The sequence below is a fragment of the Rousettus aegyptiacus genome, unplaced genomic scaffold (assembly GCF_014176215.1).
Source record: "Rousettus aegyptiacus isolate mRouAeg1 unplaced genomic scaffold, mRouAeg1.p scaffold_m13_p_6, whole genome shotgun sequence".
NCBI classification, from domain to species: domain Eukaryota; kingdom Metazoa; phylum Chordata; class Mammalia; order Chiroptera; family Pteropodidae; genus Rousettus; species Rousettus aegyptiacus.
This window is the reverse complement of record NW_023416309.1, coordinates 49,618,074-49,641,433: the sequence shown is the minus strand read 5'-3', so window position 1 is coordinate 49,641,433 and position 23,360 is coordinate 49,618,074. Positions and strand designations below refer to the sequence as shown.

The 23,360-nt window shown below is 41.6% G+C and overlaps 1 protein-coding gene across 25 annotated transcripts in view; it reads left to right on the top strand.

Moving 5' to 3' along the window:
* Positions 1–23,360, top strand: part of ABLIM1 (actin binding LIM protein 1) — a 288,773-nt gene that overhangs the window by 84,257 nt on the left and 181,156 nt on the right. For 2 of the 25 annotated variants that reach the window (XM_036222116.1, XM_016146381.2), the window contains exon 1: positions 8,623–14,845. The exons of 3 other annotated variants lie outside the window; for them this stretch is intronic. In XM_036222116.1, coding sequence (XP_036078009.1) covers positions 14,782–14,845 — 64 coding nt within the window. In that variant the 5' untranslated portion in view covers positions 8,623–14,781. Of the gene's footprint in view, positions 1–8,620; positions 14,846–23,360 lie in introns of those variants that run through there. 20 more of the 25 variants (XM_016146386.2, XM_016146387.2, XM_016146392.2 and 17 more) reach the window with 16 other exon arrangements.

Genomic DNA, 23,360 nt, shown 5'->3' with positions numbered 1-23,360 from the left:
GTCTGAGGGATCCCATGAAAGGAGGAGTCCTCACCTTTTCCTCAGGCTTGGCAAGGAGATATTTGTGGCGCAGAGTCTGGAGAGAGAACTTGACAGTTAAGAGGAAGTACCTTCAGGTTAATACCGGCTGTTTTCTTGTTGTTGTTGATGATGATGATGATGATGTTGTTTTAGGTGAAGAGGTACTGCCGTGTGTAGAGCTGCTTTGCTATCACATGACAGCCTTGGGCTGGTGCCTGTGAGGTTATTTTGTTTCAGAATGTAGCAGGAGCTGCATCACTTTATCTAGAGAGCTCAGCATGCCTTTCACCCTTGCCATCCTTCTCCTGGTGGTTTCTTTTTCAGATTCCCTTTCCATGTGGCTGAGGAAGGCTTTCATAAGGCTTCTCATCTCCAAGATGGTTGGATTGTACATGCTTAGTCTGCACCTCCACATGTGAACAGTTAAAGACCTGCTACCATAACAGGCTTCGCAAACTGGCGATTAGCAAAGTAGCTTAGGGAAAATGCAGAAAATTCTGTTGGTAATTAGTTTCTAATGACTAGTATTCAGAAGGCCAAGGGCAGTGGGACTGACAGTTTAGTAAATTTAGTAAATTTGTCATTTAGAACAGAACCAAAGCCGAACTGGAGGACTTTGGGGTCTTGCGGCCTCCGGCTGCCCTTGTGGTAGTCGTGCTGGCCACATGGGGCTATTGCGCACTTGTCGACATTTTTGACATATTGGGTTAAATAAGAAAATTGTTATAATTAATTTCACCTGTGGTTTTTTTTTCATGTCGTTACTTGGAAAATTTAAATGACATATATAGCTCACATTATATTTCTATTGACAGCGCTGGTCTCTAATATGTCAAAAAGTATATTATTAATGATGCCTTACAGGCTTCCTGGAAGTCAAGGGAGAGGCTGTTTTGGTTTTCCACAGAATTGGGCAGGGTTTAAAAAAAGTTGTTTTTTTTGTTTGTTTTTTTGTTTTTTAAACTTGAACAAAACTCTGAAACATAATGAATCAGGGTAGCAGGCCACTCTCTTCATAGTGAATGGGAGTTAGGATAATGAAATCCCTTGGGGCCCGTAACAAGTCAAACAACAGAGCAGGTCCGCTGCCCTTAGGGATTTTTGCCTCCAGGGTTATCTTCTCTAACCCTATGGCTGCCGTCATAATTCAGCCGTGTTGGGTGTCTTTAGCCTCAGGCTTCATCATACTGGTTTCTAGAGAGAGAAGCAGTTCCCTCTTCCCTTGGCGACAAGCCAGGCTGGGTACGCTCCTCCAGGAAAAAATTAGGTAATGGGATTTTAATTTCCTGTTGTTTGTGCTTCCATGTTAGAATGGGCATTGACTTGTTTCTTGGGGACAACTTTGGTATCATCATTGCCAGCGGACCTTTGTGAGACTAACTCAGAGCTTAGCATTCAGTTATTGCTAAAGGGATCCCCCAAAACTTTGCCAATTGGTTGATGAGCGAGCTGGCACTACTGTTGCTAACACAACATGGTTTATGTAGCGTGGATGATAGAACGAGACTTGTAAAGAAACAATATAAAGTCTGCCTTAGAAGGAGGGCCTGTATCTAAACTGGTTCAGCTCCCAAAGCCTTCCTAACCCTTTGAACTTCCCTGTACTCGCTGTATGTGGTTCGTTTTCCCATCTCCTTATCTATCATATATTATTATTTTGTACATAGCAGACGCACAACAGATCCTCGCTGATTGTCAGATTCTGGGGGTGACGTCGAAAAGGAGATTCGGGTTTCAAGATTTAAGTTTGACGTGGTGATTTTTACTTAGATCCTGTCCTTTACAGTAAGAGTGGTGACTGCCTTGTATTAGAGTTTTTAGGGTAAATCTGACCTGTTGGCTATTTGTCTTGGGAAATAAGCCAATAAAATATATTAACAAACAATTCGATTTACCTCTTCTTCCCACTACCCATAGCCCTGTCTTTTCAAGATACCCTTCTATACATAAAATAAGACATTTCATATAATTTTAAACTTTTTGTTATGATTTTTTTTGTGTCGAGGTTACTGGCATACATTAAAATGACATCTTAAATGGCTTTCTTTGGAAGATGCATTGGCTTTATTTTCTTACCCTTTTCTGCTTTAGCGTGGCACTAAATTTCAGAGAGATAATTTGTTTTTGTGCCTATTACACTATACAGCCTCTTTCATCCAGGGTCTGAGTACATTTTTTGGGGAAGAAATGACTTCTTACATTTTCTTCCTGTCGGTGTCCTGTGTTTGCTTATCCCCAAACTATCTTTAATTCCCTTTTCCTTCATCTTTATTCATCAGGTTCGACCTCTGCAAACTGTTTTTCAGAGTATTTCCTCCAGCTTCTTCTTTTTGAGGTCTTTCCTCGCCCTCCTAATTTGCACCCTGCCCACTGGTGGCCCTTCTCCCCAGTAAACTGTGCATGCAGAAATCCTCATGGATGCCCTCATTTGACTTTGGGCTATAGGATGAGGACCAGCAAATATACTTGTTGGATTACTATGCTAGTCTTAAGTCTTTGTCAATAAATTACATTTTAGTAACTGCTTTAAAAAACAGCTCAGACTGGTCGATTCCAGTCAAGTCAGAATTCTGCCTGCTGTTTTGTTTTAGCATTTAAAAAATTCCTATGCTCTTGCCTAGAAGTCTTGAGCATGAGCACAAATATCCCTCTATCTAAGATGTAGTGTATTAAGTACATTTCTTCCTGGAGGCCATGGCATGGAACAGATACTTTTCAGCTCTTTCTTTGAGCTGATTCTGCACGTGTGTAGTTTGAGAACTAGACATGATGCTAATGAAGGAGAATGCAGACTTTTATTTCTTACTGGCTCATCATGTTGTTTAAGGTACTTCAGTGAACTTGGAAATTTTGGCACAACTACTCAATGCTTTGAAAAAGTCTTAAGAGTGGTATACATGAAAGGAATTATAAAGCAGCTTTTCCACTTCAGCTTATGAACTATTCATGAGTTTGTCTTTGAGAATCAGAATTCACTGACGTTGGCCTTGACTCCTTTTGGAGTCAGTGATCCACTAAATCTTTATCCTTGGAAACAATCTGTGGATTCTCTGTAGAAATAGCCTGTAACAAATTGTACTTTCACATTCCCAAGCTTGCCAGAAAAAAAAAAAACATTGGACCCCACAGTTACTCAGAAATGGAGAGAATGATTTGCTCTGTCCATTTAATAAGTCTTTTTTCTCCTCAGAATAACCAAAGGCAGGCTTTGCCTATAAATCACTTTATCGAAAATGATATGAAAAAAATAAATGAGCTATAACCAATTTAAGGGAAGCTTAAAACTGAGCATTAGCCAATCTCTGCCAATGTGCAGTGCACATCCTAAATTCCAGTCTAGTGGCTGGCCAAAGCTGATTTATAGATAATCCCTACTTATGAAAATATTCTACTGTGAAGCACTATATAGTTACCTTTTTAGTTTATGTGGGTTAAGCTCTTGTTACTGCAAGGTACCGCACATATGTTATCAGAGAGAGACAGAGGCAGAGACAGATACAGACATTATTTGAACCACTGAGCAGCCGGAAAAGCTCAACCACAGAAATGCCAAGTAGAATCCAGTGGCAGCCTGGATTTAGGCACAGGGGCTCTGGGTCTCTCAGACATAGAGTATCTGTATTATCCAAAAGTCAGTCCTAGCTGATCCAACCACACTAATGAGAAGTGGTTCATGTTTCATGAGAACATAAATTTAATTTTGTTTTTCGGGCATTCCTGGCTATGTGAGTGTACACCTTGCATACTGTTTCTACAAAGAGAATCCACAGATTTCTCCAGGGATAAAGATTTAGTGAGTACTGCGACTAAAAAGGAGTCAACCTCATTCCAGTAAGAAGGCAGGAAGTTTCATGCGAGACACCAATTCTCCAGTAGGGGGTGGTGATGGACCATGCCCTCCACCCACAGTGGGAACCTACTGAGCTCCGTTCAAATGAGCAAACTGATAAACTGTTTTAATTGAATATCCAGTTCTCACAGGACATATTATAAACTAAGACCAAACTCAAGAGCCATTTCTAGAGTGTGCAGTGAGTGTATAAAGTGCAGACTGGGTCTTCTCAAGGCAACGAAGATGACTAAACCCTGAACCCCTGAACTGCTTATGTGTTTCTGAGGCCAGTATGCATATAGCACGGGCCTGACAGATGGCTTGTACTGGGGCCGTGGTGCTGCCACTGTAGGCACAAATGAGACCTTCGGGGAAGTCGTTTCATCTGTCTCAGTCTCTGGTTTCTCATCTGTAAAACTGATTCAATACGCCCGTCACTTCTTCCGTCATTACTTTGGGCTGCTCTCAGCTCTACCCTACTTTTACATTGTCAAGGTCTGAAATATTTTAAATCCTCTCATTTTAATGCTCTTCTCGTTTAATATAGGTTAGTTTTTAGATTTGATACCCGATAGAAAGCATTTATAACATTAAAATTATGTAAATATTCTTAACTGCAGAAGTGCGTAGTGTGATTGGACCTGAAGAGGAGTTAGTATTTTATGCACTGAGTCTGTCTTGCTCTAAGAGAATATTCAAGCATTATCAAAGCATCTTCACGAAAGGGCCTTCTCCAAAAAAATATTGTTTTTGCCCAGAATTATGTTACTTTTTTACTCTGTTCCATATTTGGACCTTGATTTTTTTTTTATAGATACAGATTTTTAATTTATATAGAACTTTTAATTCCAATTCCTTTGAGCAGGGCTAAGCAAAGGACTATATTAATAGCATTCCTCTTAATTATACTAACTGACTGAATTAAGTGAAATCTCCTTTCTTGAAGATGTTTTCTTGGAACCCCCCGACAGTGCTCTGATTTGGGCTCAGTGGTTTCAGGATCTGTTGAATAGCGTCACGGTGGGATTCCCACTCCTCCCCACATTCCATTTTTAAACTAATTCTTTATTTGTTATTCTTAAACAAATTCTGTATTTCCTTCGTATCTGTAGCTTTATGTTTGGTGATTAATTTTTCCTTCCGTCTGAGTTAATCTTCAGGTAATTTGTTTTCAGTACGGGTGCTTGGGAGGTCAGTGAAATCCTTGCATTTCTGAAAATATCTTATTTTGCCCACCTGATACACACACACACACACACACACACACACACACACACACACACACACAAATTCAAAGGTCCGTTTTCCTTACAACTTGAAAGGCTTTGCTTTACCGTCCTCCTACATCCACAGTGGCTGCCAGGTCTGATGGCAGCTTTAGTCCTTTTCGTTTTTTCGTGACCCGATTTGCTCTCTAATTTGGTCTTTGGAGATCTTTTCCGTACCTTCAGAGGCCTGAAATTCAAGGGGGATACGTCTTGCTGTTTGTCCTTTCTCTTCGTCCCATTCAGCCCTTTTGCTATGAAGACCTGGGCTGAGGAATTTTCTTTTATTGTTTTCTCCCCTTACTTTCTCTGTTTTCTTTCTGAGACTCCTATTAAGTAGATTCTTACCAACTTCACTATCTCTAAATTCTTCTTTCATATTTTCTATCTCTCTTTTTTTTTTATTTTGTTCTGCCTTCTTGGTGATCTCCTTGACATTTTCTTCTTAGTCTACTTATTAAATTTCTTTTTATTTTCATAATTGTTTTTAATTTTCCCAAATCTCTCTTTCTCTGATTGCTTCTTTACTGTTTCCCCATTTTTATTTCATGGATGCAATGTATTTTCAAATACCTTAGAGGATATGAATTGAATTTGCATTTTTATCTGGGTCTTTTTTTGTTTACTTAATTATGTCTTTTCCCTGTAATATGTTTTCATTTTCATTTTGGTCTCCTTTTGTGCTCTTTGTTTTCCTTAAATGTCTAGTGATTCTGAGTATTCTTCATATGTGTTAAGGAATTAACAGGGGAATTAAAAAGGAGATTTCTATTTGAGGGATTAGTTTTTCCTTTTATTTCTTTGCCGGAGTGATTTTCCTCTATATTTGTGTTGCTCTGCCCGCATAAGAGGTCTCTAAAATATAATCATCAGTACATTTAATAATATATTGGTCCAAAATAATTTTCCCTTTAAAGCACTTCTTATATACCAAATGAAATGCCAAAGTAATATTTTAAAACTCCAAGGAAGATTATAGAATTTTTAATTAACACAAAAAGGTTTGGAGAAACAAGTTTAAAAATTGCCGATGTAAAGAGCTGACTTCCTAAAACTGAAAATGAGCACAGTCTGAATTCTTGAGGTTTATTAGATAAAACAATGGGTAGAGGCTTCCTTTTGAATCGTGAATGTCACTCTGACTTTAGTCTTGTTCCGTCCCTGTTGTATCCTGGTTGAGATGCCCACGAACGCATACTGTCGATTTCCTAACGAGAAGCCGTTTGCACGCACCCCGTGCGAAGCCGGCACCTCCTGACACGTCGGAGCTGTGCTGGTTCGCCGGCCTCCTACTCCTTGACATTTGCCGGTGCTGCCGCCCGGGGCTGAGTGGGCTGGCCGGGGCTGGCTCGCTCCTCCTGGCTGTCCTGCTGCACAGGACAGCTGTCTGGGAAGCCAGCGCCAGCTCCCCAGGACTCATCATCACCTCACGGCTCAGGAGCATTCACTCCAGGGCACGAGAGGCCTTGAGGGCCACCAGATTCCAGTTCTTCATTCCAGTTTGTACTTTTTAGTAACTGTTCCTATCTCTGACTCAGACTGTTTTATAAGTGCCACTTGAATTTTTTTTAAAAAATCCACCTCAGAGTGACCTTACATAAACTCGTGATGAGCGGGGGCAGGGCAGAAGCTAAGCTGTGTTGAAGTACACTGGGGCCGAGAATTGTTCTCCTCTGATCCCACAGATGAGAGAAGAAAAGGTCTGACCTGGAACTCCATTCCCTTCCTTCCTCTTCCAGAACACTCTGAGTCATGGGTCTGAGAGGTTCGGAGTATGATGAATCCTTGTTCTTATCAAACCCAGACTGGATGAGGGGCCTCCTCGCAGCCCTGGGACTTAGCGATAATGATGAAAAGATCCATTCAGCATCCGCTATGAGCTGAATCATGTCCTCCCAAAATTTGTATGTTGAAGCCCTACCCCCTCGTACCTCAGAATATGAGTAAATTTGGAGGTAGGGCCTTTAAAGATGTAATTAAGTTAAAACGAGGTCATCAGGGTGGGCCCGAACCTAATATGATCGATGTCATTATGAGAAGAGAACATTCGGACACAGGAGGAGAGAGACACGTGTACACGCACAGGGGTGACAACATGTGGACACAGGGAGAAGGTGGCCATCTGCGAGCCAAGGAGAGAGGCCTCAGAAGCCAAACCGGCCGACACCTCGATTCTGGACTTTCAGCTTCCAGGACTGTGAGAAGAGACATTTCCATTGCAGAAGCCACCTGGTCTGCGGTATTTTGTTGTGGCCGCCCTGTCGAACTTATACAGAATCTATAGTCAACAAATCCTGTATTCTTTTCCCTGCCGTCCTCAGGGGCAGAGAAGAAAGCTATTCCTTGGAGCCTGGGCAAGTAGCCCTGATCACTTGATTCTAAAACCCGTGTCTTTGACTTTATGACACTGGAGCCATCATGGAAAGGTTTTGACTAATCCAGCTGAGTTCTGAACTAACTGATATCAAGCTTGGATAGAGGTCCGATGAAGGAGATCAGAGAGATTGTAATTAGGAGAATTTCACAGGTGTGCAAGAATAATATTGTGTAGGATGTTAGCTGAGATGTGCTGATAAGCACCAGTTGCCACAGGTGAAGGCGAGAAAAATCTGGAGGTTCCAGTTTGCCCAATAAGCTCTTGAGTTCAGAGATGGAAATTTGAAGTCCCTTGGTTTGGCTGTGCAAAGCTTCATGAATGGAAACCCTTCTTTTGTATGTTTCCCCCCTATTTCTTCAGTGCCATTGTATTATCATCAGCATTTCTAGGAGCAGAATTTTTTCATTTGAAAAATTGGGATCTTGGTGGACCTAGTTCTGACCTGAGTCGCAGGTTGTCAAGTCTACATAGCTCATTCACTCTCTGTATCTTGATTTTCCTTACCTAAAAAGGGAGATAATTACTGCTCCCCACCTCACCGAGATAGGATTTTGATGTTGTAGACATCAATTTGTAGAAAGAGAATGGACTTCAACAAGGCCTTTTTTCCCCCTTTCAACTTGGCCTCGAGAAAACAATGTAGCCTCTCTGGGCCCCAGTCCCCTTATCTGTAAAATGGGGATGGTAATACCTTCTCGCAGGGTATCATGAGTCTTTGATGAGAACTTATGGAAAGCACCTTGCATTAATCCTTGTGTATTTTAAGAGCTCACTAAATTAAATGTTAGCCATTGATGATGATCACTATGACAATATTTTTAAATCACTGACATTTCTAACAAGAAGTGACTTCATTCCTTTGGATGCCCTCTCGAAGTATGATTCTGTCCCATAAAAGGAGAAATCTACTTTAAGATGCAGGTTAAGACTAATGAAAAGGGGTCTAGGATTTAGGATAATATATGGCGATGGAGCCATACGATGAGGTTCTATTCCTTTGACCTGCAGCATATACCAGCCTTCCTCCGACTTTAATATGCACACAAATTTCCCGGAGATCTTGTTAAAACGCAGATTCTAATTGGTAGATGGGAGTGTGGGCCAAGATTCTGCGTTTCTGCCGAGTTTCCAGGTGATGGCAAAGCAGCTGCCCCAGGTCCAGCTTTGAGTGGCAAGGCCCCAGAGCAGGGGCCAATCCATTTGTAAATTCTCCTTCTGTCAACTGATTATTATTTTCCACTGATTTACATTAAGCTTCAGAATCATTTCATTTTCATATTTCACCTTCGATTGGCAGAATCTTTCCCGCCTGGCCTCTCTGTATAGTGGTTAAATACTGTTTTTGTTTGATTGTTTGTTTAAATAAGATGAATAGCAACAATGATGACAACTAGGATTTATAGAGAGATTACGCTGTACCAGGAACCCTTTACTTAAATTCTCACAACTCTCCCTGAGGTAAATGCTGTAATTTGTCCCCACGATACAGGTAAGAAAGCTGAGGCACATGTAGGTATAATAATAACTTGCTCAGGTCCCTCAACCAGTGCATGGCAACTGGGATCATTTTAGGAGTTTATTTAAAGGAAACTTTGGAAATCAGAGTCCCTGGGGATAGCTGGGGCAGTCCAATCTAATTTACTAGTTTTTGTTAATTCCATTTTGGTTTCATCACGCTTTCTAAAATGTAGAGCCCGCCTTCTAGGAGCCAGTGACGGTGGCATTCATCCAGAATGTAACCTGACTAGCTACAGAGGCTAGGTACCCCGTGACGAGTGCCTAGCGTGACACTTGGGACTGGACCGATTCCGTGCGCCCAGCTGTGGTTCGCTAGGTAGAACTTTAAGAGCGAAGCTTGTAAGAGTGAAGGTTGCAGCAAGCAGATGGCATGTCCACATCCCTTCCTTTGAGGGTAAAATCAATTTTTATCAACCAAATATTGTTTTCAATTGGCTTATATTAAACATCAGACACTTTTCGTTTTCTTGTCTTAAATTAACAGGGCTTTTGCTACTTTTCTGCCCCGGGACTCTCTGTCTAGTACTTTTAAAATGCGTAAAATAATAATAAGAAGAAAATAAACCACCACCAACCCTGCGCCTGCAAGCCTGTGCTGTAGGCTTGTGGGTGGTGCTGCTGAGAGCCGCAGCTGCAGTGGGCGGCCGGGACGGGGGACGTGTTCCTCAGGGACTGAGTACGCGGCAGCGTGGGACGAGTGTGTGCACTGACTGGTAGTAACCCTGCCTTGGCCACTCGCTCATCCTGGACCTGGAACAGCTCACTTTCATTGGCCTTTCTTTTTCATTTCTGGAATGAAAGGATTGGACAGGATGGGAAGTTCCCAAGTGTATGTCCGTCTTTAGCTATGGAAGCTCCTCTTCAAAAAAGAACGGCTCATCTGGAAGCCCAGAAAACAAAGCAGATAAGCTGAAATTTCTCTAGCGGGAGGTGGGGTAGAGCCCAGAGTCAACCCTTCTCCCCTAATCCCTCAGCAGCCTCGGAGAGGCCTCATCACCCTGTACGTGGGCTTGGAAATGACCGCACTAGACCTAAAGGCTCCCCCTCGCTTCTATACTGTGTGTTCAGGGAATAGGGCGTGGGGTGGCAGAAGGCTGCTAGAAGAGGTATTTGACTGCTGAAGGCAATTTCGTCCTTGACCTTGGGTTGGTTATCAGAAACTCTAAAAAGATTCAGCAAGTGCTGATTTCTTTTGAAAGGTTTAAACGCATGTTGGGTTTTCCTCTGCTTTCCTTAAAGGTACCTCAAACTAGACTTACCTTCTTGAATTTGGAAGAGAGTAGAAAGATTTTGCTTTGTTTTTTTTTTATTTTTGCCTAGGTTTATAAAGTTGTGATGTGTATAGTTACAAACTAGCCTAACTCCCTTCATTGGAGTAAATAACGTTTTTCTTAGAAGAGAGGAAAGTTGGAAGTGGGCAAAGAGGGGTCATTAAGATTAAAAAAAAAAAAAGCCTTTGGAATAATTAGTTTGCATGAGGCCACAAATAAATGGTTGCTTTCCTTAGAGACTAGGAGCGAATGTTTCACTGTCAGTAAATTGTTAAGTAGGCAGGGTAATACAGAAGCTTAAATTAAATTTAAAGGTCCTCAAGTTAAACTGGAGAGTTTGAATCAGTGTTAGAGATTCAAAGTAGCATTCTCAGTTTCACAAAAATGTGGCCTATTTTCTCTTCCCACTAATTTTGAATGCAGCATCTAAAGAGAAGGTGGTGGACCAGTTTGGCACACTGAGTGAAAGATGCAGGAGAGATGGACTGTTGTAGTAACATTTATTGGGCAGGTATGTGTCTTCTATGAATATATTCTGTTTTCTTACCCTCCAACAACAACAACAAAAAATCATATAAAATGTCGTCCTCTGTGTACAGCGCAGTCAATAAATATCCTTACTCATTCCCTAGGGGTGAAGCGATGTGTGGAATAGTTTGCAATAGCTGTGGGAGACCAATGGTAATTAATATGGAAATATAAAGATTCGGACTACCATAAATCATTGTGATTTAACACCTTTCTTCCCTCATACAGTCTTCAGGGTTTAGACTGTTTGCAAAAAAGCATTAGCGGCCTTTAGGTATACTCTACATTTTTGGACTGCTAAACTCATGTTTACTGGTAAACTCCAAAGACATAGAGACAGTGTTGGGATCTCAGCTGATTTAATAGTTTGCCGTGAGCTGTTTTAATATTCTTGAGGGAGTTTTAGCATCCCGGGCATGGGCTCTGATTCAGTCTGCTTGTGCCCACGGCCCAGCTGTATCTCTCGTTAGTTGCATGACCTTGGGCAAATTTTTAAATGTCTGTCTGCTTCACTTATCTCATCTTTAAGATAAAGATGATAATGGTACCTGTCTCAGAAGACTGTAAGAAATCAGTGAGGGAATCTTTGTTCAATGCCCACAGAGAGTACACCCTCGGTAAATGTGAGTTATGAATAAAAATGAGGCCATTCGATTTACAGTTTTATGAAGGTGAGGTATATTAGGACCATATGTAGTAGGCACTGATATTTTAGTAAAGTCCATAAAATTTTATTTCCAGTTACAAAAATAATTACAGAGGATCCATTTGAGAATCATAAGGAGACTCCGGATCTAATATACAGAGATAGTTGTGTGCTATAAAGGCCATCAAGAGTGCTTTCTGTTTCAGTGTGTGGTGAATTGCAAGTTCTTTTCGTTCTTGAAACCGATCTGTCCGATGGAGTCACATAGCTGAGTGTGGGTTGGGGCCAATTCTTATTATAATTGAATATCGCTGGAACACGAGTTCAAGGAACATGACACATCATAATTTAACCTTTTTCCTATGCCTCTCTCGTTAGGATCTAGGTCCTTCTACCTTATTGGATATGACCTTTTAAGAAATTTAGTTTTCATCTTTCCCAATGAAATCATTTTTCTTAGGGAATTCAATTGGCTTGAAGTTTCTGCCTCTTCTGCTTAGTTTAAAGGGCAAGGAGGGCCCTGAGCATGTTTCGTTAGGGGCATCTGCTATTTGTCACTCTCAGCCTTGCCATAAATTGCATCATGCGAGGCTTCGTCTTTTATTCTGTAATTGCAAAGCAGACCCAGGACAGGTGCTTTAGCATGATCTCTGGTAAGATGTGCTGTTTGCCTAAGAGCACGGGTTATCTATGTTACTGGGGTGTAATGACATCACTGGGACCATACCCTACTTGCAAAGAGAGCCAGGTATGGTGGCCTACGGTGAGCATTCAAATAGCAGAAATGAATGTTGCCAGGCAAAATTGCGTGTGGCCTTTAAACTAAGAAGAGACAGAAACTTGAAGCAAAGTGAATTTTATAAGAAAAATGATTCCATTGGAAAAGATAAAAAACGAAATTTCTTAAAAGGTCATGTTCAAAAAGAACCTAGACCCTAACTAGAAATTCCCTGAATTCCTCTGGCTTTAAGATCTCTCATTCTTGACACTACGAAGTAAATGGTCTCTAACATCCCTTTTTGCTCTTGTTTTCTTGAGAGCGGTGTTTTCCAAACCCTGTTTCGTAGTAAGTTAACATTTGTGCTGGGGTTGGGGGTTTGCCAGTCGAATAAATTTAGAAAATGCCTCTTAACCTTATTCTTCTCTTGAAGAGTTACGAGGCACACGTGCATATTAATGTCTCCGAGGAATCCATGGTTAAGAAACCTGTTTAACTCTATATAATCAAGCATTTCTCAAATACAGGTGGATATGCAATTTAAAGCATCTTTTATTTACTAATTTTGCTGACAGTTGCTTTCCTGGGAAGAATTCTGAGGTGTGTAGTTTGGTAGATACTTCTCCAGGTTCCTAAGAGGACAGAATCATGTAAGGTGAAAAACGCACATCAGCACCTCTGATTTTCAAATGACATTGTTATGCGTACCTTTGTCATTTAATTAGAGAGTAGTACCTTTCAAACAGTTCTTAAGCTTTTGGTTTCTGGATTCTAATACTGCCAACTTCATTATCTCTGTCTCAACTAACAGAAGTCAAGTTTGGAGGACCGTGACTAGGCAGGAGCTTGCTTTATTGACTAACTTCAAAAAATCATTTTCAATACTGGAATGCCACCGCCCCTCTCTCCGGGCCATCCTGCCTCATAAAAGGCAAGGAACTAACGCAAGTTGCTTTTAAACGAGAATTCCTTCCGTATTAGACCCAGAAAAGAGCTACACCCCTACGTGTGGTTTCTTCTCCCCTCTTTCATTTAAAATCAAATATGAATCGTAATCTGAGATTTCAAGGGAGTAGGAAAAAGTCGCGTCTGTTCCGTTCGAAATGAAGGCTGATGATGGAAATTTAAAAAAAAAAAAAAAAAGCGCCTATAAAAGACTTCTGTTTCATCCTTATGGTAAGAATCCCGAGACACTAACAAGAACCATGAGGGCTAAAACAGGGACTCGCTGTCATGAGAATGCTAGGCATTAGGCGTAATCAGAAGACTTCAGTAAACGCAACGTGCCTTTTGGCAGCAGCGAACATGTGACAGCTTCGCAGATGCCAAGCATTTTATCAGTGAGTGCTCCAGTTGTGATCCTTTGTCTGGCGCCTGGCGCTTCGGCCAAGTCAGGAGGATGTTATCAGAGGCAGAAACTTCCAGGCAGTGGCCTGGACTAGAGAAAGGGAGGATAGGTGACCTGTGAGTCTGGCTATCCCCAGAGCCACCTAGAGAGGAAGAGAATAAGCTGAGAATACTTGATTAATCAGACTTAGATATTTAAACAGTCCTTTCAGTGGGGGAGACTGTGGGCCTCATATTAGGTTAGTATCACAGAATGGGTGCTTGGGGCTTATGTCTTTACTGCAGGAATTAAATGATCTACCTTCGCTCTTAAAACAGTTATGCCAATTTCCTTCTCTCTCTTAGCCAATACAAGTATCTGATGCTGGGAATATCCATCCTAAGCATCTTTTCCCATTTAAACTGTGTCTTTATAACGTTTCCAATTTGCAAAAGCCCTGGTGTTCAAAAATAACTGGGAGAAAAGTTGGACTGTGGGTGGCGGGTAATCCTACCCCCCGCATCAGGGCATTACCAACTAAAGGGAAAAATGCCTCTTTCCTGAGCCTTTCCGGATGAGGTCATTGTTTTCAGACAGCCTGTACCTAATATAAAAGGGCTCAAAATCCATGACTTGACTCATGCCAGCAGTTTGTCAGGGGAATGACATCCAAAGCCACGCCGAACGAATAACCAGGCTGATAGGAAAAGGAGCCTCTCCAAGTTATAGTATTTCTGTTAAATCCTAGTATTTAAAAAGAGTAATAAATAGCCCATCTGGTGAGATGACAATTCATTAAGTAAAAAGAGGAGACAGAAGACTTGAGAAAATTGATCCTTCTCTTTCTTCATCTCATGTGTTTGAGTTATTGTGAAATGACAGTGGCCAAAATCTGGATTCTGGATCGTGCAGAGTGGAGGAAAACTCGAGGAACATTCTGGGCGTGTTGAACAGTGGCTTCCCAACAGGTGTGCTGTGAGTGAATTGATGTGTTCCTAAGAGTGGTCTTTAGAATCAGTAGGGCACAGAGTAAGGGACGAGAAGAAGGGTTTGAGGGTTCTGTGCGTGAGGAAGGATCTAGAATCGTGCAGGAAACTCCTCGTTCTTCCTGAGCTGCTGTGGCACACCCTCCGAGTGGCACACCCCTCTCTCCAGAGTCCAGCTCAGCCCACAGACTCTGGGAGGAAGCCCAGGGCCCAAGCCTTTCCTGCCGTGGCCGTGGTCCCGCCGTGTGCCAGCCTCCTAGTGAAGCAACTCTGACGTCTCAGAGTTTCGTGAATGTCAGTGACCTGGGAGCTGACTGAGCTCATGGACCCTCATCATGTCATCGAAGACAACCAAGGTTTGACCGTCCATTTTGTAAACTTGGCCTATGCGCTGTCGGACAAAGGCCATGTCTTTAAAGATGGAGAAAGACACGGGGACTTTTCTGTTGGTTAAAATAGTTTTACGCTTATTATAATGTTAACACTATTTATGTGCACAATATGTTTGTCTAAAATGAATATCTTATATATCAATGTATGTGCCAATACCATTAATATAATGAGATTTTTAAAATAGACGTGACTGTTTTAGCAGGAGTAGAGCTAAATTAAATTAAGTTTAGATAGATCGGTCTGTCGGAGCAATTTATTTTATTTTTTCGTTGGAGCACTTTGAAAGGAGTCAGTGACTGTGGGGGACACCTGTGATTGTCTGCCCACGTGCTCTTTTACCTTCATCCCCCGTTTTCACGACAGTACCTGTGTTAACATAGCTTTGAGACAAATTCTTTCGTCCTCCTTGTGATGCAGTGTTTGTCTTCATGGGTGGGGCATGCTGGGTGCTTTGTTTGAATTTGGATGCTGTCCCTAGACTCCCCCCCTCCCCCCCACACACACACAAACGCACACAGTTCTATTTGCTGGGAAAGTCTGCTCCCTGGTGAGGCTGGCTGCAGGTGTGGCCCAGCACATCCTGCTCAGATTCCCCCGGGGACCGCCAGCCAATGCCACAGCCTCAGAGGCAGCCCAGTACAGTCTTGCCGGCCGCCCCACTGAAACCAGCAGACTGTGTCCGTTCGTGCTGTATCTTTTGATACTAGACCCCGTAAGATAAGAGGTCAGAACTTATTTTGGTTTCTGGAAAGTAAACTAGTGGGTAATTTCACGTAAGCAGATACGCTTTGCACCCTCCTGCCTTCGCTTCCGAGGGGCCTGCTCTTCCCGGTTTAGCAAGGCCTGCAGCGAGCTCGGGTTTACTTTCCCACCCAGGACAGGTAGAACTGGGAGGCTAGGTATGCTGCACTTCACAAGTACACACTTGCTGAGAGGTACAAAGGAACTGGCGGTTGGCACACTCTGTGACTGATGAATAATTCATGGTGACTTCTTGTGCCATAAAAATTTTCTCCTGTAAGTGAACATTATTTTGAAAAACAATGCTGACTGAAAAATCTGGAAGTATGGTTGTATATTTATTGATCTGCCTCAGTCATTTATTGGGAAGACAAAAGTTGACAAACATCAGAATAATAAAATTTAAAGCTGGCAGTGGCCCCTTGTGGGCGGTAAGCCAGAAACTCTGCCCCGACTTCTTCCTCTCCGGTCCTTTCTAAAGCGTAATGTCCCCTGATGTTTACAAAAGGCCTCTAGATTCTTGAACACTTTCTGGGCTCTCGTGGAAGATAGAATCGGAATTGTAATGAAAACACTGTGCATATTAATTAGTATTAACGTATTACTGATATTTAGAGTTGGAAACAATGATTTAAGAGTTTTTCCTAACTGAAAGAGGTCTTAGAGATAAAATTAGAATATCCAAACATGTCTGTGTGTCTCTATTTGAATAAATTTGAAATCTTCTTCTCCTTACACTGTAAGAAAAGGTGGACTTGAGTTTTGATTTCCAGAAAAGATAGATAGAGTAGGTTCAGGAAAATCTCACATGACAGAGAGATTGTAAGTAAACAGAGTAAGTCATTTATCTGATTATATTTTTTTAGTGGTCAAAGCGGAAAGACAAGACATTTCATTTCTTTTCTCCTTTTTTTTTTTTTTTTTTTTTACTACTCTCCCCTTTTCTACTCTATGGTGTATTGTTAAGGTATCTGGAATCTTCCCACTTACTGCCAGCTGGAACCTACAGACAGTACATCCCTGAAACGCTCAGTGGTTGACTTGAATCTCAGTCATAATTCCATTAGAAGTTGGCAAATTACTCTGAGATTTCAAAACAGGCCCACCTTATGTTTGAAACATAAGGTATTTACTCTGCATTGTTTTTAAAAGTACTCTTCATAGGGAATATCGACAAGATATTTTAATTGCCTTTGAAAAATAAAAAAAGAAACCTAGAAGGATATTTCGAAAGGGATGTATAATGAATCAGTTTGCTGATGCTGAAACTGTGTCTCTTCTTCGCATAGCTGGGTCCTTGGCGCTTTAAAGCATGGACGCTCCCACTGCTCATCATCCCTCTGTAGTGAGAGCACATCCTCCCGTCCTTTCTCTCCGGCCACCTCGAAGGCATTCGCTAAGTAGAGGGCTGTCGATGTAAGACGTTGATATAGTGTTTTACTACCTTCTGCTCTAATGGATATGCTTAGAGCTAGCATCGGCGTGTAATTAGTAGTAATTTAGGAGTGTGAGATGCCCAGCCTTTTATTTTATATTAAAATCTAACTGCTGACATGTACTTCTCCATCATTAGTGTACTTTAAAGGTTGGAGTGATAGTTAGGGTATTAAAGAATATCGGAATTTAGCACGACTTATCTCTAAAGGCCATTCATTTCCAAAAGGGAAAAAAGAAAAGAAAAGAAATGCAACATTCCGATTAGCACTCCTTTTGGGTTTCGTCTGAGAGAATGGAATGTTGGACAGGTTTTCCGCTTTAACAGGCCGTCCCAGCTGCCACTGCAATTGAGCTCTACCAAGGTCGGTGACCGGGGGGTGGGTTGATTAGAGCACAATATTGCCAGGGTCAGGGCGAGCCTCCCCTCCCCTGCGATGTTCACAGGCTTCCCTGGGTTGCGACCACAGCAGGGTGCCTTGAGGATCCCAAGGGCACAGGCACTCCCAGGCCTGGCGTCACTGTCCTTTACAGTGGGATGGAAAGCATAGCTCATGCTGGCGTGCGCATCGAAGCGGTTTAGAGGTGAAGTGGGGTACACAAGTGCTCTTGGAAAAGTTGTCAAGTAAGTGGAGTGGTATTATTTCGTGAGAAGCACATCTCCACTGATGACTTTTAAATGGTTTCAATGGTCTTTTCTCCCTGTTTTTCACATATAAGGTGTTTCTGGCTATGTGAACACTCAAGCGTACATACAGGTTCGTGAATTTAATTAGCCATTTTGCTTTAGAGGCTCTTGGCCTCACCCGTGTCTTCATTTATTTATCTTTTGTACTTTAAAGGCATCCTCACTGTAATAGTCTGTCTCTAATTGGTAGCTTCATCAGGGAAGGTGTGCTGATGCGTCATAGAGCCCTCCCGGACTTGGCATTGGAGCAGCTCATTAACATTCTGTTTGTTATCATTAGTTTACTAAGCATCTTTCAGCAGGTGGCAGGCACTGAGCTAGGTACAGTTCAGAATTAATCTCTAGCATCAGACTCCATGATCTTGGAAGGACCACTGGCGTGAGTGTGCCAAAGATGTGCTGGGCAACTAACCAACTGGAGAAATCAGTACGCACCTGCGCAGGGTGAGGAGTGGAAATAGCATATTTCTTCTGGGCACAATGTTAAGCTCTTGAGCCCTAGAGACAGACACCGTTGGTTCGCATCTCGGCGTTGATACCTGCTAGCCGTGTAGTCTTGGGCAGCTTTTCCGCTCTCGCCACACATTGGCATGCCCCCTCCAGGTTAAAGTTAAGCTTTTCCCTCCCTCTTCGCTTATAGCATTCATTCACTTTCTAACTTCCAAAATTGTTGACATCTCGTGCTCTCTTTGGGGGTTCGTGAAGGCACAGAGATAAACATGTTCACAGCACCGTGTTTAACCAAAAGCTCAAAGTTTCTGTAGATTTTGGCACTCAGTTACCGTCTTATACTCTAATGATCTCACATCTTATTTCATCTCCTACAACAAAGTTTTAAGTTCATTGCTATTAGAAACTACGATATTTATATCTTTCAGAGATCTTAGTAATGAGCGCATGGTGGGTACTCACTAAATTCTTACTGATTATTTCATTTCTTCTGATATTTGGCTAACAAGAGATATTTATGTACATTACCTTTAAGAGTATAGTCCCATAAACACCAGGTCACTAAAAAACTATGACAACTTTTGATTTTCCCCTTTAAGATTCCAAGAAAATGTATTAGCAGTGTTTTAAGATGAGGTACTCTTGCATCTATTAGTTATCGCTGCTTCATAAACCATTCCAAAATTCAGAAGCTTAAAACAACAACCACCATTTTTCAAGAGTCTGCAGAGTTTTCTGGAGGTCAGCTGCTTTGGGCTGAATTGATGGGCAGTCTGATGAGCTTACTCGTGTGCGGGGATAGCTCTGCTCCCCACATGGGCACCATCAGGGTGTCTCAGCCGCGTTTTCTTTCTTCACGGTGAAGCAGAAGGACAAGAGACCAAGGAGAAACATGTGTGATCACTCCAGGCCGAAGCTCAGGGCTGCCGCGCTGTCCCTTCCTCCTTGTCGTCAGGCCAGAGCAGATCACATGGTCAAGCCCAGTCTCAACGTGGGAGGGCACCGCAAAGCTACATGGCGAAGGGCTTGGCCCCAAGGAGGGCTGATAGATTAGGGCCGCCGATGCGGTCTCCCATGCCTCCCACGCCACGGCAGTAGCGTTGGCGTGAAGGAACACTTCCTGGAACACGTCGAAGTAAAAAGTCTTATGTCCGGTTAACCTGGCTTTTTCATTTTTGATGAAAAGGACAATTCCGGCCTTACTATACTTGGGGAAAGCATCTACAGATGAAACCAACGAACAAGATGTTTACGGAACAAAAAGCTGAGAAATAGAACACTGTGTGTGTCTAGCCTAAAGCAAACTTTTGCTATAAAGAACCAGGTAGTAAAGATGTTAGCTTTCGTGAGCCAAATGGTCTCTATTACAACTATTCAACTGTGATCATAGCACAAAAGAAGCCAAGGACAATGCATAAATGAATGGACAGGGCTGTTCCGTTGGAACCCTTACTTACGAAACCAGATGGCAGGTATCAGTGCACAGATCGCAGCCTAGAATATTGAGAGAAATAAGAAAGAATCAACTCTGGAAGACTTTTTGAAAAAGGAACAATGGTTTTGAAGGCGTAAAAATTAGTTTAACTTAACAAGATATATTTTAGAGAGGAAGTCAGGGGAGGAAAAAAAAAAACAGTATGGTCATTCAATAGAGAAGTTTTCCAACAGGTTAATGTGGTTCAGTTGGAATGAAAAATCATTGGTCTTCAAAAGCATTAGTTGCTACAATTTATTTCTGCTTCTCAAAGCTCGTTTGAAAACATGTTTACTAAGAATGTTAATGTTTTTGCTTAGCTGGAGAATGAAAAGAAAAGGTTTAGGAATAAAATGAAAGAAATACCTAATTAAATTGATTTGATTTTATGCCACTTTAAATTTTTATTGGACTGTGATCTAGATTTGTATAAAGAAACTCAAGCGATTAATAGGGATGATTTATTTTTAATGATTAATCAAAAAATACCAAAAAATCCAAGTGAGTATTTTTCCACCTCAGTTGTATTTCACCTAGATTTTACTTAGCAGTCTTTGTGTTTTTTTCCCCATATTTGAAAATAGAAAAAAAGCTTAGAATACTGTTAGAAAATAAAGGGCTTTTTTTTTTTGGCTTGAAATCTTTGATATCTGTTTACTCAGTTACAGTCAGCTTGTTGTCAGTAGCCTGCACTTCTAATTAGATTTTTACTGATTAAATCCAGATGCTGAAGAGTTTGAATATAGCTTTAGAAAAGATGGAAAGAAGGAATGCCCCTTGGATAAGAGTCCTAATTCTATTAAAAAGCCTTTTAAAACTCGTATTTTTCTCAGGGAGTTCTTGGTTTTTCTCTCCTGGTGGAGATGTTGAAATGAACTCAAAAAATGGGGTCAGAAAGGTATTGCTTTATTTCCCTCATTTTCACTGTTATTTACTGAGCTCCTTCTTTGTACCAGTCGCTGTGCTGGGAACTGGATACAATAAGGATAAAGAGCCGTGATTCTTTCCTTTATGATGCTCAGGAGCCAGCAGCAGCTGTCAGTGTAGACCACAGTGTGTCAATTCAACTGGGCTCCCCAGGGAGAAAGCCAGTCTCCTCAGAAGCTAAAGCATTTTTTTTTCCCCCAAGGTAACTAAACTCCCTCCTGATTTTGCATACAAATAATTAAAATAAAGCTGCACCTTGAAAGGACTTAGAATTCTGCATTCCTAGTCATTGTACCTGAGGTTAACAATACAATTAGAAAGAATTCTTGAGAGATTTTGCAGGCACAAGAGTTTTAAATCCTCTGAGTTCCTTGGAAAAACACCATTTTCCCAGGTAACATAATCACAGAAATTCCCTCTCACTGATTATTATCTTACATTTTCTTTTAATTTGTTACATGCATGATATTTTCTTCTTTCCTTGGGAAGTTCTCTTTCCTCTATTTCAGTTAATTTCCTTTCATACTGTTATGTGCTGAGTTGCGTTCCTGCAAAAAATGCTGAAATCCTAACTTCTAGGGCTTGTGAATGTGACTTTATTTGCACGTAGGGTCTTTGCAGATGATCAAGTTAAGAAGAGCTCATTAACATGGGCCCTAATTTAGTGTGACTGGTATCTTTATAAAAAGGGAGAAATATGGACACAGAGATAGATACAAACAAAAGGGAAGTGACGTAGACTCAGAGGAAGAACCAGCTGCAAGCCAAAGACCACCTGAGGCCTCCAGAGGGGAGGAGAGAGGTCTGGGACAGACTCTCCCTCACTGCTCTCAGGAGGAACCAACCCTGCTGACACCTTGGTCTCAGACTTCTAGCCTCAAAAACTGTGAGATAGTCAATTTCCATTGTTTAAGCAAACCAATCTGTGGTACTTTGTTAAGGCAGCTCCAGAAAGTGAAAACATGTGTCTAACGTATCAAGTCCTTGCAAGCATTCCAGAAATGAACCTCTGTAAATAAATGTGAAGACTAGTGGCTATCCCACAGTACTTGTTTCTTTAGAGCGTAGGTTTCAGCCTGGGAGTCACCAACATGGGGCCTTTTATCAGCGATGACAGCTCTTTAATGACTGTGGATACCTGGATGCCCCTGGGACCCGGGGAACAGCTAGTCATCACCAAGCACACAGAGCGACTTCCTGCCATCACGTGAGAGCCACAGAAAGAGCCACGTGTTCACATCACCAGAGAGCCCTGGAGAGGGACTCAGTCAAGGACCCGCCAGGAAACTTGCTGACATTCTCTCTATGGAGAAGAAACGTTTATTTTTAGTCTCTCGATGACTCTCAGAGCATTCATATAAATTTCCGATTTTGAAGGTTTTGACAATTTGTTGCTTCCCTCCCTCTTTCACATCCACAGTAACCTGAAGAATAACAATAATTAAGATAGCTAAAATTCTTCGAGGGCTTATTATGTGACATGCACATGAACTAAGTCTTTGCATGTCATATTTTCTTCTTTAATTGTCTCAACAGCTCTGGGAAGGAGACACGATTGTTATCCCATTTTATAAAGGAGAAAACGAGCCTACAGAAGTGTCTTGCCCAACATCATGGCGGATTCAGACCCAACTCTTAAGTGCAAAATATTTTTCTTACTACCTTTCCACCTGAATACAAAGTGGCTAAGACTGTGAGAAGAAATTTGTAGCTAAAATATACATTTAAAGTATCAACCAGTCAACTTATTATTAAGGACTGAAACCAAATGTGCAGACAGAAGGTCCTTCATAAGCCGTGGTTTGCTAACCATCTAACCTGCCTCACTTTTTAAATTTTTTTCCTCTGAATACATTTGCCTGAATTTTTGCTTGTAATGCCATTTTCAATAAGTTTTAAAAAGCAACTCTAGGGATTTGAATTTTAATGAAAATCAAAGAAATAAGTGCTTATTAAACATAGGTGGCAAGGTAATTGGGAAATGGTAGATATGGTCCCAGCTCCGATGGTGCTCCCTACAGGTTTTTGGGAGGACAGACTTTGTACAGATAGTTGTATAATTATAAATTGTGGTGCCTTGAGAAAATATATAGTGTAGGGAGAGACTCTAATTTAGACTGGGGTACCCTGGAAGGCCTCACAGAGGAGGTGGCATTTAATTGTTGCATAATTAATTAATAAATAGGAATGAACATTGGCAGATATGGGAGCCATACAGACTGCCTGGCAGAGTGTGTGCGAGGTCCCTGATATGAGAACCAAGTGCAACACGTCCAGGGAACTGAAAGGAGGCCACTGTGACCATGGCAGAGTGAGTGGGGATGAAGGTTTCCAGAGATGAGGATGAGGATGCTCGTTAGTACATGCCATGGTAAGAAGTTTGGATTGCAGTGTGCAGAGACCAAATAGTGAGGGATTGCTCTACAAGTGAATGCTGTAAAGATTTTTTTGGTTCAAAATGATTACAAGTAAATCTGAATGGCACATGGTGTTTGTGGAGAGATTTTTTAAAATAGAGAAATGAAAGAGAATAGAGGCCAGGCATAGCCTCACACACATATTGTCATTTGATTTACAACAAAGGCGCCCCTGGACTTCAGTGCAGAAAGAACAGACTTTTCAATAAATGATGCTGGAGCCATTGGCTATCCATGTGAGGAGAAAGGAACCTTGATCCCTGTCTCACAAAGTTTACAAAGATTAATTCGAGATGGAATATGAACACTAAAGCAAGCTTCTGGGATAAAACATAGAGGAATATCTT